General features: G+C 32.3%; 1 protein-coding gene and 1 long non-coding RNA gene across 3 annotated transcripts; one reads left to right on the forward strand and one right to left on the reverse strand.

Annotated features, from left to right (window-relative positions):
* The first annotated feature begins 10,790 nt into the window (after positions 1–10,790).
* LOC111368237 (putative cyclin-D6-1) lies at positions 10,791–12,153 on the forward strand. Its single transcript, XM_022989486.1, has 4 exons — positions 10,791–10,940; positions 11,046–11,132; positions 11,200–11,301; positions 12,001–12,153. Exons 1-4 carry the CDS (start codon positions 10,791–10,793, stop codon positions 12,151–12,153), a joined length of 492 nt encoding a protein of 163 aa, XP_022845254.1.
* Positions 12,154–14,403: 2,250 nt separating this feature from the next.
* LOC111368587 lies at positions 14,404–15,687 on the reverse strand. Of its 2 annotated transcripts, none has more exons than XR_002698011.1 (3): positions 15,499–15,687; positions 15,233–15,290; positions 14,404–14,634 (listed from the first exon to the last, which is right to left on the reverse strand). It is a non-coding gene; the product is annotated as an uncharacterized LOC111368587 (long non-coding RNA). The 2 variants fall into 2 exon arrangements; XR_002698012.1 differs by having other exon boundaries at positions 15,530–15,686.
* Between the last annotated feature and the right edge of the window lie 818 nt (positions 15,688–16,505).

Below are 16,505 nucleotides of genomic sequence, written 5' to 3' on the forward strand. Positions count from 1 at the left end.
TTTAAATATTTGTGTTGTTTACATTATAAATTTTTTTTTCAATTTAAAATTCTTTTCTCTTAATAATTCCAAACAAAAACTTATTTTTGATTTGCATTTTTCAACTTAAAATTCTTTTTTAATTTCTTTTTTTTTTCATTTTTTTACTCACAATTAACTTTTTACCTCTTAGAAATATTTTCTATCTTATATTATTAGTATTTTTATTTTTTAATAATTTCAGATAATATTTAATTTTATAGTAATAAAATATATAAAAAAATTTTACTTTATAAAAATTTTTATTATACTGTAAGAAATTGTTGCAACACATAGTTTTCATACCCCCCACCACTCCATGCTCAACCACAGTTATATAGATATATATAGTAGGGATATAAGAAAAAAAATTACTACTATATAAAAAATAAAAAAATATTTTACAAAAAGTTACTTTTAAGTAAAAAATTTGAAAAAAAAAAGAATTAAAAAGAATTTTATTTTTTGTTGTTCACATTATAATTTTTTTTCAATTTATAATTCTTTTCTCTTGATAATTCCAAACAGAAACTTAGATTTGAGAATTTTGTTCTGTGTAGTTTTACGTTATAAATAATTGTTTTTTTAATTTAGAATTCTTTTTAATTTTTTCTTCAAATTTTTTATTATTAATCAGTATTTTTTAATAGTTTGAGATAAAATTTAATTTTCTTGTAATAATTCAATGTATAAAATAATGAAAAAAAACATATTCACTCCGTGCATGGAGAAAAAAATTTCAGTCATACCACATAATTTTTTTGAGCAAAATGATGCATTAAGAAAATTGTTGTGAAAAAAGAATAAATAGTAATAAAATAATTGATTTTTTAAAGAAAAAACGACATATATTCATTTTTAACACATACGTTTAATCTTCGTTTAACTATTTTCGATATTTATTTAGATAATTTGATATCTCTACGATATAGTTCTCAAAATGAGCTTCGAGAGAATGTAAAATATTTATCGATTTGACTATCGTACAATCGTCGACGAATTTTTAAAGTAAGCTTGTTATCGAAAATTTCGAAATAGTAATAAAATAATTGATTTTTTTTAAGAAAAACGACTTATGCGTATTTTTTAACACATACGTTTAATGTTCGTTTAACTATTTTTCATATCTATTTAGATCATTCGATGTCTCTACGATATAGTTTTCAAAATGAGTTTCGAAAGAATGTAAAATATTTATCGATTTGACTATCGTACAATCGTCGATGAATTTTTGAAGTTAGCTTGTTATCGAAAATTTTGAAATATAGTTTGCAAATGCCTATTTTGATGTCCCATAACATTTGCTATGATTGATCGTTTCACGCACCGTTAACGACGTGCAATACTATGTCGTAAGTACTTCAAAATGATATTAAAAATGTAATATTTCGACTTTGTTTGATATCCCGTAATGAGCCTGAAAATGAACACAAAAACATAAGAAAAAAAAATTCTCTCTCTTTTGAGCCTCCGTGCACGGATATATATATATATATATATATATATATATTTTTACTTATAAGTAATATGTTGTAAAAAAATTTCTGTCGCATATTATCTCTATCTTTTTTTTTTTTATAAAACTAATTTTTTCTTATATCTCTACTATATATATCTATATCGGAGTGGAGGAGGAATGGAAATTGCGTGTTGTAGTAAATTTGGAGGTAGTGTATAATAAAATAAAATATATATCAAGCAAACGGCGTAGTTTTTGGCCCTCAATTGAAAAAAAACAAAAAACAAAACAAAAATGCTACAGTAAAGATGGATCAAGACACTGTTGCTTTCTACAGTGCCCTCACATTCTCCTTTTTATATAGTAGGGATAAAGAAGAGGATGGGAGCCACATACCTATTTGTCTCCAATTAACAACTTTTAATTATCCGTGGTGCGAAGTCATGTGACAATGTTTTGCCTGTAGGTCAAGGCTCGCTTTAAAGATGTTCATGAAATTGCATTTTTCTTTCTTTAGTATGAAGAAGAGGAAGGAATCATCTACCTATTTGATTCAAAAGATTTGGTTACAGACCCAAGAGATTACTTCACATGCCATTAAATCGGATCATGGGTCACATGCTAAGTACATAGGTCACATGTCACAGGTAGACCATTGGCTCTGGTCATATATCACAAATCCAAGAGATTTGGTCACAACCCTTTTGATTTGGTTACAAGCCATATGTCAAAATGCTTAGGTCACACGTCATAAATCCAAGAGATTTCGTCATGCCATTGATTTCTCGGAATTCAGTTATCCTAACTAGTGATAAATTCAATTAACCAGATTTTGACAATGAAAATTGAAGTTATTTTGCTCCAATAAGCACTTTGAAAATTACACTAGGGATTGTTTTTCAAAAGATTGTTTTAAATTATACCAGCACTATTGAGTCGCGGATGAAGAATATGGTCAGTTGGTGATTATTAGTCGATGTTCTCCAATGGTGGCTATGTTTTTCAATCTATCTCTACTATCTGAGTGGGTGATGTTTATTCTCCATTGAGTGCTGATCAGTTCGCCGCTAACGAAGTCGTCGACGAGTAGATGCCAATATTTGTAAGAAAGGATGGCCACGAGCGGGTGCACAAGGGTGGGTGTGGGGTGGAGAATAGTGATCCCCGCCCCACCCCGATAAAGCCCCACCCCAAATTGGGCAAAAAAAACTTGCCCCGAATAGGTTGGCGGGGTGGGGCCGCCCCGAACCTATCCCGTGAAGAGAAAAAAATAAAAAATTCTGAAAATTTATTAAAGATTCATAAAATAATGTCAACCCATTTAATAGACTTTCTAAATTTTGTTATTAAAAGATTCATGAAATTTTTTGAACCAAGCCCTTGATTGTTGCAAGATCAATGCCAAGCAATCTGGCCAAGTTCAAAACTTCCAAGAAATGTGCGAAAAATTAGGATTTTTGAACACGTACCAACTATCAAACTCTTTTGATTAAATTAAAAGAATTTATATTTTATTCTCTCATAATAGGATAACTTGAAATTTTGAAAATGTAAAAATAAATAAATAAATAAAAATAATTAAATGGGGCAAGCTGCCGCCCTATCCCCCACATTGCGTCCTGCCCCGCCTCATCTAAGGTGGGACGAGCTTTGGAAGAGGCGAGGTAGGGCAGCCCCACTATCATCCCTAGTGGAGAACAATTGTTTGGTGTGGTGGGTGTGAGTAGATAAATTTAATTTGAGAATATTATTTTTTAGAATTAAAGCCTGACTTTCGTATTTTTAAACTTATTGGTTGAAAATTAATTTGGTGCATCCTTAGCCCTTGTTTGAGCCTTATTCTTTAGGAAAAATGTATTTTTCAATAGTGTTTTGACATTATTTCAACCACACATTCTTCAATAAAATAATATAACACGCAAATCTAAAACTTTTTCTTCTTTTTTAACAATACATTTCCTATCAATACACTATTCATAAATTCATTTTTCTCTCAAAATGGGGCTCAAACAAGGGCTTAATATTTGACTTATGTTTTTTTCCAATAAAAATATTTCACGACCTAAGACCTAAGATCAATAATAACATAGAATATTCATAAAAATTTAATTAATATGATCATGGAGTAAAGAGCATGGACATTTTAGTCTCCATTTGGGAATAATTTCTAAACAGATTCATTTATAAATTGATATAAATGAGTTGTGAATAAGTAAATAATCTTGTGCGTCCATTGAAATGTATAATTTAAAACGAAGTTTGACAAATAATAAGTTATTTATATATTTTGTCAAATGATAAAAAGAGTTAAGGATAGGTGGCAAAATAAAAACTTCATAATGCTGGTAATTTAAAGCGAAATACTGTATTTTAAAATACATAATTTCAAGACTTGAAGGTAGTGGATGAAACTTTTTCAAATGAATTCATTTCATTCCAACACTCGATCAAAAAATAATGTTCTCTCTCTCTCTCTAAAAAGTACAAGTGAACGTCTAAAAGTTTTTAAAAGAATACTGCTTATAAGATGTCTAATTCTTATTCTACTTGTGTCAATGTTCCCAAGACTTTGGAAACCTTAAAACTCCGTAACGGATGCATTCTGACTTGTGGAAATTACACAATTGCAGGTCTTAAAAGATGATTATTCAAAAATCAGGTACAAAACCTAAATCTCTCTCTATCTCTCTTCGCTCTCTCCTTTTCCATCTTTATGCTCTCTATCATTAGTCGAATGATAGAGTGCCAACTTAAAGCTTCGACAATCTATACACCACCATGAGTTGAGCTCCAACGAGCTATTCTGAATGCAGAGCATCAACGCTACTACAGTGGTGGCACTGGGCGCGACTCCGCGCTCCAGTCGTTGTCGCAACGACGACGTTGTGAATGCTTCTTTGCATGCTACGGTCGTCGCTGTAGCGACGACGACGTGGATGTTGTTTTGGGTATGGTGACAATGTGGATGTGGTGTTTCTTCTATCAAATATGCCTATCTCAAGCAATACCAGTTCATGATTTCGAGTTGAAGCCAGTAGGTCAGCCTGTGTATGGGATTTCAGTGTTTGTTAAGGTGGTGGTGGTGTAGGTATTCTGATCAATGGGTAGTTATCTGCTGTACAGGCAACGGTTTGGTGTTTCATTGTTTGATAAAGCTGTGGTGGTGTAGATATTCTAATTTGTGGGTGGTTATCTGATGTAAAGGCAAAGGCTATGTGGTACAAGCGGCGGTTGTGTAGAGGTAATCGTTTTTGTTGTTGTTGGTAGTGGTTGTTGTGGCGGAGGCAGATCTGTGGACGACAACGATTGTGTGGTAGTGTGACAGTGGTGGCGGTAGCGTAGTGGATTAATTTGCATTTGGGGGGGGGTTTGGGCTTTTGGATTTGATCGATCTGCATTTTGGAGATTTTATGAGTTTTTGGATCTAGCGACGATGGTGGATCTGTCGGCGATTTGTTGGAGGTACAAGTAGAGATGTTGACGATTGTGGTGGCGGATGGTGATGGTGGTGGTAGTGGTGTGGTGGTTGTTGTGCTGGCGATGGTAGTCGCAAGTGGCGGTGGCGATAGTGTTGGTGGCGGTGAACCAATTAGTTATATGTGACCAAGTATTAAACTGTGACATTAAAATTTAATAATTTGTGACCAACAAATTTGAAAATACCTGATCGATTGTAAATCGTGACTTGTAATTTTTTTGATTTATGACCAATGAAATAAACTGTGATCTATAAAATTTTTGATTTGTGACTTCGAAATAATCTATGACTTACAAAATTTTTAATTTGTGACATCGAAATAATTTGTGACCAATTAATTTAAAAATATGTGATCAGTAAAAAAGTTGTGACATAAGTATGTATCTGTGACTATTAATTTTGTAACTGTGATTTTATTATATTTAATTAATTATATATATATACCTGAATTTTGAATTTTTAGATTATACATCTCACTTTTGAATTTCTATAAACTATGCACCTTATGATTTTTTTCTCTTCTGACTTCTCTCGATGGTTGGAGAGTAATTCTGTGACCCAAATATGCTATATAAGGGCCATACTAATTGGGCCTCCACTTTACAAACTCTCATAAACGTATGGCCACATTTCGACTATGATGGACATTGATCATGGAAGAGCTCTCTTTTTAATTTTTATAGGACAGAAGTTCTAATGAATTGAGAATATCTAAGATTGAACATAATAACTGTTTCGATTCTTCGAAAATAAATTTCTAATTTATATTGTAAATAATCTTAAAAATATATTTATAAAAAAGCAATTTGTCTTGAAGTACCACTTATGGGCTATGCTGAAATTGGGTTCACCACATAAGATTCACCAATTGAATCTAGCTTAGGTTTAGGAAAGTAATAAGATCAGGTGAACTAGAAAATATTTGAAAAAACAAGCGTGGCTTCAAATCTGATATTTTTTTTATTACAATTTATGTAATTTTATATATCTTATTGTTTTGTAAAATTTTTTTACATGTAATTTTCTACATTTAATAAGTTACAGTGATTGTTTTTGACACACTATACTATTTTACAGAAACCATTCACTATCATTTCCCACCGGCCACCACCACATCTTAGTCATCACCACCACCTTTTCAAATCATTGCATTTGTATTCCCGCTTTCACCTCCTATAAAAAATAATTAAGCTGAGTTGACAAAAAAGGGTTAGTAGAACCCTGATCAACACTCACATGGCGCATGGGACCTACGTCAATAAAAAATGCTTTCCTTCCCCCTATTCTGTGTGTAATATCAGAAAGAGTGTCAAACGCTTTCTGTTGGCATAGCAAAGTTGTACAAAAAATCCCTCCAAACTAACAAACGACCACAAGAAATCACAATTTTGAAAATTACAATCCATATTCAAACTGACAACCATCTCGTTACCATCACTATTACCATCAACATCACCACACTTCTACCATATCAAGTCCAAAAACCACTCCACACTTTGATCCAAGCCAAACTCACCACTCAAATCTCGAAAATTAAAATATGTAATCGTACCCACCACAATCACCATACCAGCTGCTTCCACCATATCCATCTCATAAAACCACCACAAACTCCGATTCAAGTCAAACTCACTACTCCAGAAAATGTTGAACCGATTCATTCTCCACCTCACTCTTGCTTCTCTCCTCTCTCCACCCACCTTCTCCACCTCCACCACCACCACAGCTGCCACCGCCGCCAATGACAAGGAAGACTTGAGTTTCCTCAAAGAAGTTGAAATTGATGTCTCCTCAAAGTCAAAATATGCTCCTTTCAATGCTGAATTTCAGTGATTTTGTTGATGAAAATAAGTGCGTGATGGTTGAAGCATTGTTGTGGTGGTGCCCAGTTTTTGGTGGTGGTGTATAATGTATACCATCTTTCGTTTAATAAGGTAAATTGAATAGAACTCAACATAATTAAAAATTTAAAAAATGCATTAAATTTGTCAATTTCGAGTTCAAATAAAAATTACTATAACATACTAAACATGCAAAGAGTTATGTATGAACTAGATGTATTTAATAGTCCATATTTGGTCCACAATTTGTATAATTTATTTTTCTTCAAATTCAACTTTAGTTACACATTTCATGAAATTCACAATTTTTATCAATTTTTCAGCCTCACATTCCATCGGTTCTTTTCAAAATTTATGTAACATATGTTTAAAAAGTTATAGATATCATAAAATATATGGTCATAATAAATTAATATCGACTTTAAATTATATTTTAATATGCTTTTTTAAGTTGAACCAAATAGGAGCTTAATATTATTCTATTGTATAAGTGTAGTATAGGGTGTTAATTCGGCTCGTCGGCTAGGGTTACCTGTGGCTCGGCTCCAAGTCAGAGCCCCATTTTGAGGAGCCAGCTTGAGTTTTTAGCCTGTGAATTAAAATAAATAAATAAATAAATTGAAGACCTTCTTCCAGGCATCAGCTGATGCCTGTGTCTTATTATGAAAAAAGAGTTTGCTCAGCCCAATAAGGTTCGAGCCAAAAGTTCAGGGCGACCCTAAATTTTTTGATCGAGTAAAAGCTTAGTTCAGCTCGAATAAAAAAGGCTTGAAATCATTTTTACTCAAGTGAAGTTCGAGCCCTAAGTTTCGACTCGCGAACCATCTCGACTCGACTTGTTCAAATCTCTACTTCGTAGTAGGTGAGTCTCTCACCCTACATGCCCACAAACCAAGAATGGGATGTATTTGTTTACAGTATGTGTCCTGCAAATAGAATAGGCCCACTATATTGTATTGTCTTTCACTCAGAAATAATAATGATGCTGCTATCTGCATACACTTATATTATCATTGCAAATGTTTCTTCTTACTCCACTTATTGTCATTTCAAGCCTGCCCTTTACTATTTCTTGATAAAGGATCACTATACAACACTCATTCACAAACTCTAATATACCCGCCCCTCCTTTTTCCCTGAATTTTACTTCTTCAGACGGAAGGGTCATATTCTCCTTGTGTTCGACTCTTACTCAAGTTTTAAATTATTTTATTAATAAGTTTACTTAAGACTGTACTCTAGATCTCTACAAATGGTGTAGAGTCATGCTCCAAATATAGCCACACGAAGCATAAGTTGAATTCCCTTTGCAAAAAATCCAAATGAAATTTGTGACCGTGAACTCTCAAAAATGGTGAAATCGTCGTGGGAACACCCGTTGTTGTAATTTGTTGTTCAATTTATAATAATGAGTGTATTGGAATGATAATTCATCCATATGGGTGTGTAAAGTAAGTACGAAAATATCGAAAACAAAATGAGAAGAAAAACTGGAGTTGAAATTTTGGCCTAGACGAGTTCTCAGGCTTAGTGTTGGACGAGTGCTCACTTTCAATAACTCGAGGCCAAAGCCTTGGCCGGAGCGATCACTCGATTTTGTTTCGACCATTAGATTTGAAATTTTCGATTCGATTTTTTACCACAACTTAATGAATAAATGTATGTTTACACGAACCTTTGAGGTCTTTTCGTGCTGTATGATTGAAAATCTATATATATGAGATATATTCCATCCCTCTACACAATTATTACACCACCAACAATTGAAATCATTCCATTCATAGAGAAAGTTTTTCAAAGGTCTCTTTACATATTCATGTTTTTGAGTGTTCTTAAAGTTTTAAGGAGAAAACACAAATGCTTATTTTCTTTCTTCTTCTAAGGGTTGTTAAATCCTACAAACCATTTGACTTGAGCCATTTTAAGCATAAAAAACAATCTTAGAGAATGCAAATTTAGTTCGAGAACAGTGATTACGTGTTAAAGTCAGTTTTAGGTGCTTCTCTTTCTTTGGTTTCTTTTCTCCACTTCCTTGTTCATGTGATGATATAGACATTGATGGAGTATGGGATCTTTTGAATGAAAGAAATATTGACGAATGAAGTCAACATGTAAGGGGGACAATGATAATGAGGTATATTTTGATCACAAGCGTATTGTTAAACTGTAATAAATCTCAAATTAATTAAACTTGAAAAGAATAAAGTGTAAATAATGAGACTAGGTAATCTTCATAATAGGTTAATTTTATAAGAATTTGAAAGGCATTATGCATTAAATGAAAATTTTAATAAATTATATTACTCAGGATAATTGGAACAAAATGTCCCTATCCCTCACAACCCGTGTGCAAATCCTCCCTATCTATCAAAAGGTTGATCTAAGGGTGAAAATATCAAATTTGAACCGATAATGATGATACACGCAAAAAGTGGTAAATGATAAGAACTTTTTGTCCCAATTATCTTAATTGGGGAATCGGAAAGAAAGCAAAGTAAAAGAGAGAAGAAAAAAGTAAAAGTTGTTAGTCTTCTTATATTGATTGTAGACTTATGGTGGGATTCTTATGAGCAAAGGGCTTTTTCTTGTCTCAATAAAAAGAAGAGAATCCTTCGGAACAATAAAGTAGATGTTTGTGAAGCCAAAATGGAAAGAAAGAACAAGTAGAAGAGAACGCGATACAAAAGTCATTAACATTCTTCAGGAGCAATATGAGGAAGGTCCTCAGTCAAAAAGCTGAAGAATTAGTAAAGTTTCATATTGTTGGCTACTTTTCTCTTGTCACATGGTAAGAACATTCGTCACGATCTTTATCATTTCATTGTTCTATTAAAGATAAAAAAGATACAGACTATTTAATCATCTAATTTTTATACAAATGGATCATATCATATTAAAATATATTAAGCCCCCGTTTAATTCCTATTCTTTAGCCACAAAAATGAAAAATATGACCGTTATCAATCACAACATGTCACCATATTTGACTTTTTATTTCTTGTGTGGGTCCTGTAACAACTATATTTTTCATTTTTATTCTTAGAAAAATGGGAATTAAATGAGGCCTAAATATTGAGTTTAAGTCTCATTGCTATACATTTATAAAAATCACACGACCTACAAGTATGGTTGCATTCAGCTACTAGAAATTAGTTTTTCGTGTGCAAGCCATTTTCTACAAAAATAGGGATTCATTGGACACACTCTTGAAGGACAAATAGAATGTCTAGTTCATTTTAGGAAATAAAGAACATGGAAAATTAGTTTACTCAATGGATAATAAATGAGACATTGACACTTAGAAAATTAGTCTACTCAATGGACAACTCACGCGAATGAGCTTAGAAAATTTGACTATCCAATTGACTTTAAATCGAGAGAATAGAATGAGTTAACATAATTAGAGTAAGCAAATCATGAGTTGATTTGATCTAACTATATTAAGATAATTTCTTTTGAAGAGAAGAGTCAATGTAAAAGGAGTTCGACTAGATCTGGTGGGATCAAATTTGATAACGAATACACAAATCAATTGAAGTTCCTACTGGTAAGCTTCTCTAAGTCCATAGTTAACTATTTTCTGCGTCGCATTACAACACAATAACTACAAACTCTGAAAGAGAAAAACAAGTCGAAGCATGTCTGGACAAACATCCTAAGTAATGACATTTATTGCAGCCACGTGTCACATTATCTTTGTGTAATTAATCACATTGAGAAGGCGACTCAATCAGCCTAATGTCCCACCCTGCCTCGCCTACTATGAATCACGTGACAATCCTAAAAAAATTTCATTGTTTTTTTATTTGTGGGACGACACGTGTCACACAATCTTCATTCAAAACCCTTTATTTCTTTATTTCTTTTTCTTTTTCTTTTTCTTTTCTTGGTTAAAAAAACGCAGAAATAATGCAGCCCTGTTTCAGCGTTGCTTAAATGGCACTCAACTTCACTTGTATATTCATTCCCCTTCTTCCTCCCTCCAAAAGGAAAAATGGAGCTTGCTCTTGAAAATCCATTGGCGAGCTTCGAAGACCAGCAATACGATGACGTTTCAGCTCTCTTCGCCAATGAATCAGATCACATGCCTTGTCTTCTCTCCTTCAAATCCTCCGATCTTCGTTTCTCTATTCGAAGCCATGCGGTCTCGCAAATCTTTAATGTAAATTCATTATCCAGAAAAAAAGAGAATTCATTAGTTTTTTGTGTAAAAATTTAATTGATTTGTGTTTTTTCTATATATTTTCAGGCGCAGCTGTGTTATGGTTTAGATCCATTTGTAGTCTACCTCTCTGTCAATTACATCGACCGCTTCCTCTCAAAACAAGAAATTCTAGTAAATATTTATACTATTATTTGATTTTGTATTAGTGAGCAATGTATTAAACTTGATACTAATCCAGGAAAAAAAGCCGTGGATTGCTCGCATTCTGGTAGTTGCAACCCTATCACTCGCTTCGAAGATGAGCAACTGCAATATAGCAAATTCAATCTCCGATTTACAGGTACACTATATATCATATGATTAGAATATTGCGTAAGTTAAGAATGCCAAAATTAATGCATAATTTCCATTGAAACAGAGGCAAAGGGGTTTTGAATTCGATCCACATTCAACTCAGTGAATGGAGGCTATCATTCTGGAGGCTCTAGGATGGAGAATGCGATCCATCACACCTCTCTCATTTCTCAATTACTTCATCTCTCTCTTCGAAATCGATGATTCTTCGTTAATCGTTGCTCTCAAACAATGAGCTTCATATATCATCCTTGATTCGCAACATGGTAATTATCTACTTTTCAAAAGAAAAAAGAAAAATGATAAGCTTGATAGTGACTAATGTCGTTTTAATTTTCAATTCCAGAATTAAAGCTTCTGGAGTATAAACCATCGACAATCGCAGCCTCAGCGCTTCTCTGTGTGACTCAGGACTTAATTCCACTCAAGTTTTCTTCGTTTAAAGACAAAAGTTCATCCTGTCAATACATAAATCAAGTAAGATACTATAAATTATACACATATCAACCTCTCAAGTGTGAGCATATTATTTTATTTGAGTTCGAGATTCGTCGAACTCAATATTTAAAAATTGTGCACATATCAGCACATTTAATTGTGAAAGATGGTTAATATTAATTAATTCTGTTCATGAGATTAATTTGTTATTTTTGCTAATGAGATTAATTTCATTGTGCTATTGCAGGAGAGGTGGTTAGATTGCTTGCGCGCAATGAAAGAGATGTTGGCGAATGGGAACGAGTCAAATCTTCATGCATCAGCGAGTTGTACGTTGACACCCGTCAGCATCATTGACTTCCAACGCACAATATCTGAAAGCAATAATACCAGTACTTGAAATCATGTAATTCTCAAAAGACACTGCACCAAGAAACTGTGGAGATTGAATAATGGACGTTGCTACATGTACATTAAGCGTTGTTTAGACATACTGCTTTACCTGTGAAGCCTCAGTAGGCGTTCTTTCTCCAAATATTAAATTAAAAATGTAAGAGAAAATGTTTTAAAAAGGGGGTAAAAAGAAGAAATAACTGTTACTACTTTTCTTTTGTGTGTGTGTATATATATATATTTTAATATTTTTATACCAACAGACTTAAGAGGACTTCTATTTTTGCCATCAAAATGGGTAATTAATTAGAAGAAAGATATTTTGGAAGTTTTTCCAGGAAAGGATAAAGACCACATCCTAATAATTAGTATCTGAGCATCGTCTAAACATAAGACTCTGGCTAGGAGCTAGAGAAGGTCGTGTATAAAAAGTGAGACCTTGTTAGAAGCAATACAGAGAAACTCCATGCTTTGAATTGAAGAACTCGGAATTAGCTATGCAGAAGCTAACAGAAACCAATGATGCCAGCTAAGCTTGTCAAGCCACAAGGTCAAGAGAAGGCCTTCGTGCCTCTTTATAAGCAACACAGAAATTTCATACATTTCAAGAACTCAAAACTAGCTATATTCGAAGCCACCCCAATTCACCCGAAAATTTCAACAGCAGACGAAAATTACCCTCAAAATCCTAGATAAGACAACTTCATTTCTGCTGAAGGACACAATCTCTAATATATAATATAATATATTAAATATCTGAGAATAATTTTTTGGGACCATTTTAGTCTTATTATAATTCAATTATTTCAATAATACCTTACTTTTCGTTTTTCAATATGTATTTAATTTATTTAACCATTTAACTACTATCAATGTACGTGTATATTTGACAAATTCATTTAACCTGTGTGATTTCGAATTTTCTATTATTAATTCTCAATTAATTAATATTCACGTTCATTTAATTAATATTCAGTGTTATTAATTCTAATTGATAGTTAATTATAATTTCCCATTCAAGAATGCATTTCATTATTACTATTCATGTATACTAAATGAATGAATTCACATTTAACTAGTATAAACAAAAGTGCCCGTTGCTAAAAACTTGCTGAAATTGATCGAAATTGATCCATTACAACACCATCTTGAGCCCCCCCACCCCTTAAAATTAAAATAGGTAGAATAGTATTTTTTTGAAGAATTGGTGGTTGAAAAATAAGAAAAAGTTTTCGATTTACACATAATATTATTTTATTGAAGATTGCGTGATTAAAAATAGGAGAGAAAAAAATGAAATTAAATTTAACAACGGCCAAAAGGGGGCTAAGCCACCCAAAAACCTAACATTGCTCTGACAATTGACTATTTTGAAAAAAATTCAACATTTTCGAGATTTTCCCGTTAATTGAAGTCAGCCCAACAAAAGGATGAAGGGCGAGAACTTGATCCACAAAAGGTTTTTGTAGTCAAAATAATGTCCTAACAGAGCGCTCAAAGATCAAATTAGTATTTAACAACTCAATTCAGAGTAATGGTATAATTGCTGCAATGAGACAAGAAAGCCAGTTTGGATGGCATGCATACAAAGTAACAGGCTATATGAAGACTAAATCTAAAATCCAGTTTTTAAAAACATGTCATGACCAGGCCAAACATGAAGCATAATCCCCTTTTTATATATATTATATAAATAGGGTTCCAAACCTGCCCATCCTGATGAAAAAGCCCCTTCTATCATATTAGTCAAGCCACAAGTCAGAGAAATTAAATCAATCGTATCATTTGAATGGTAATTTTAGGGAACCATACAACAGCATATATGCAACAAAGATAAATAGAGCTGGCTATCCATTCAGAGTGATGATCATCACCTGTCACATGAGCATTACTCAAAAAGATGTTACATAGTTTGAATCAATATAACTACTAGTATATGTCTTCAAACTGCCTGTGCATTAAATTTGTAGCATATTAATTTAAGAGATCGTCAGCTATAAAAATGTTATTAGTAAGACTATACGTTCTTCAGGAATTCTCATGGAACAATCCACAGGAATCAGATCATACATGTACCGTCAATAGAAGACGTCTTTACACTTCCATTAAAAAATGTAAGATGCTGTCAGGAGCATTATTCAAAATGTGGGCAGCACAATGCTGAAATCAAGTTTATATATGTACCCTTACCCTCTTTTTGCCAATTAAACATGCAACATATATCTAAGACAAAAAAAACTAATCATAATCAAAGACGAGTGAAGAAATACACAGCATTCATAATCTAGAACAAAATTGCATATTTTTCTCTAAATGAAATTTTAATGTAAGCCAGCTTAGTGAAAAAGTTAAACTATCAGCAAATATACCGGTGCAGGTTCATCTTCATCTTCCCAAGATTCTTTCACATCATTATCATCCACATCTTCATCATCCCAGTTACTCTTTAGTTGCTCCTTTTTGAGAAGATCTGGAATTGTCTCGTCCTCTGAATTATCAAATACGTTGGCATTCAAAAACTTGTCTACCTAAAGAACTTTGGATAAATTTGATGAGGAGAATGAATATCATTACAAACCCTTAATAAACCAAAAATGAATAACGTAGACTACGCAAATTTGAAAGCATGCTTCATTGTCAAACCTAACAACATCTTAATTTAGTTTTTCATACACAATGTGACGCCAAATTGATCAGAGTGCGTAGAAGGGATTTATCTTGTTTTTCCTAATCAAAACCCATGAAAGTTTGGTAGAAGGGACTTCAGTCATTTTCCAAATCAGAAGATATAAAAGTACCACAACGCATTGATTACACCAAAAGACACCTCTGAAGGACTTCTATTTATTGCCAACCAAAAGCCAGAAATCTGATACCACTGCACCCATACTCATTAAGCAACAAAATACACGTTTATGAATTATGAAAATAGACCGAATTTAATAGCCAATTTCTTGTAAAAGGGAAAAAAAAACTAATATATTCATTGACGTATGTTTATAAGAATCTAAAGTCATAGAGTAAGGGGAAAAAACAAAGTATGGCGCCCAAGACGAGGAAGAAAGAGAGAAAGAATGAAACATTACCCCAGTCCTCCATCAACTATCAACTTTTGCTCACTGAAAGACTTCAAAATTTAGATAACTGCAAGAATTCAGACAAATTTATGACGAGGATTTCATAATAAAACAATAAACAAATCAAATCCGAAAAATGAGAGACAGATTCAACAAATTATATATGATAATCATAAAAGGGGATAACTAAAAAATACAACCAAGATTAAAAGTTGAGACAATAAAAACGCATGTACCCGTACTTACAATTCAAAATATTATAGAAAAGGACGAACCTGTTAAATTAGTATAAAAACCCCTACGCACCCGCTTGACAGGCGAAAATCACAACTCGCAATCGAGAGAAGATTCAAAGATTTCGGTGAGCTAAGTAAAGACGGAGATTATAGGGGAAATTGCAAAGGCCAGACAGAGAATCTGATTTATTATGGTTTTTCGTTATTTTCTCGTCTACTTTTAAAAATATTCGATTTCTTTAATGAGAATCTCACCGTTATTTGGGTTTACCCTTGCAAGAAGGCTGAAGGATTCATTTTTCCATTTTTCTTTTGGGGTATTTTATTTATTTATTTAATGTGATGAATAGTGTTAAATTAGAGTAATTCTATAAATTTCCCATTTTACCATCTCTTCCCTTTTGTAACAATTTTTTATTCCATCTATATCATTTTGTTCTTTTAGAATTAATATCTATTAATTTATTTATAATTCTTTAATGTTATGGTTATTTTCATTTAACATTTATTTTTAAATTCTAATAGATTAATAATTATTGATACAATAAATTAAAAATCATACTCGAAAGTTACAAATTTGACAAATAGAAGTTAAGAATAAATTAATACTGGAATAATTATTGATACAATAAATTGACATTTTTCATTAAAAGCCACTTTTTGGCTCCATTAAAATGACAATTCATTTTTCTTCCTTCTTATCAATCACATATTATCCAATAAAATAATATTACACGTAATTTAAAAAAATTTCTTTCTTTTTTAATCTCGCATTTTAAAATATATTATTTCAACTATTAAAATTTCAAATAATGAGGATCAAATGGGAAATATTATTTTTAATTTATTTTAGTAATAAAATAATTTTTAATTAAACAAATTTAAAGTAAAATTTAGTATAAGAGTTAACTTCAATGGTTACACCAAATTTTGTGTAACTTTTACATCAAAGTTTGTGTAAATTTTGGAGAGATTACACCAAATTTGATGTAAATATACATCAAATATGATGTAAACCATTGGGAATCATCTTAGACAGTATAATT

Source organism: Olea europaea, chromosome 19, assembly GCF_002742605.1.
Source record: "Olea europaea var. sylvestris chromosome 19, O_europaea_v1, whole genome shotgun sequence".
Taxonomy (NCBI): Eukaryota; Viridiplantae; Streptophyta; class Magnoliopsida; order Lamiales; family Oleaceae; genus Olea; species Olea europaea.

What these genes read in the sequence shown, in the direction of transcription:
- LOC111368237 (XM_022989486.1), top strand. Translation starts at nt 10,791, where the DNA reads ATGGAGCTTGCTCTTGAAAATCCATTGGCGAGCTTCGAAGACCAGCAA. An exon ending in TCTCTATTCGAAGCCATGCG is followed by an intron (nt 10,941 to 11,045) that starts GTCTCGCAAATC and finishes ATATATTTTCAG; the next exon opens with GCGCAGCTGTGTTATGGTTT. An exon ending in ATTCAATCTCCGATTTACAG is followed by an intron (nt 11,302 to 12,000) that starts GTACACTATATA and finishes GTGCTATTGCAG; the next exon opens with GAGAGGTGGTTAGATTGCTT.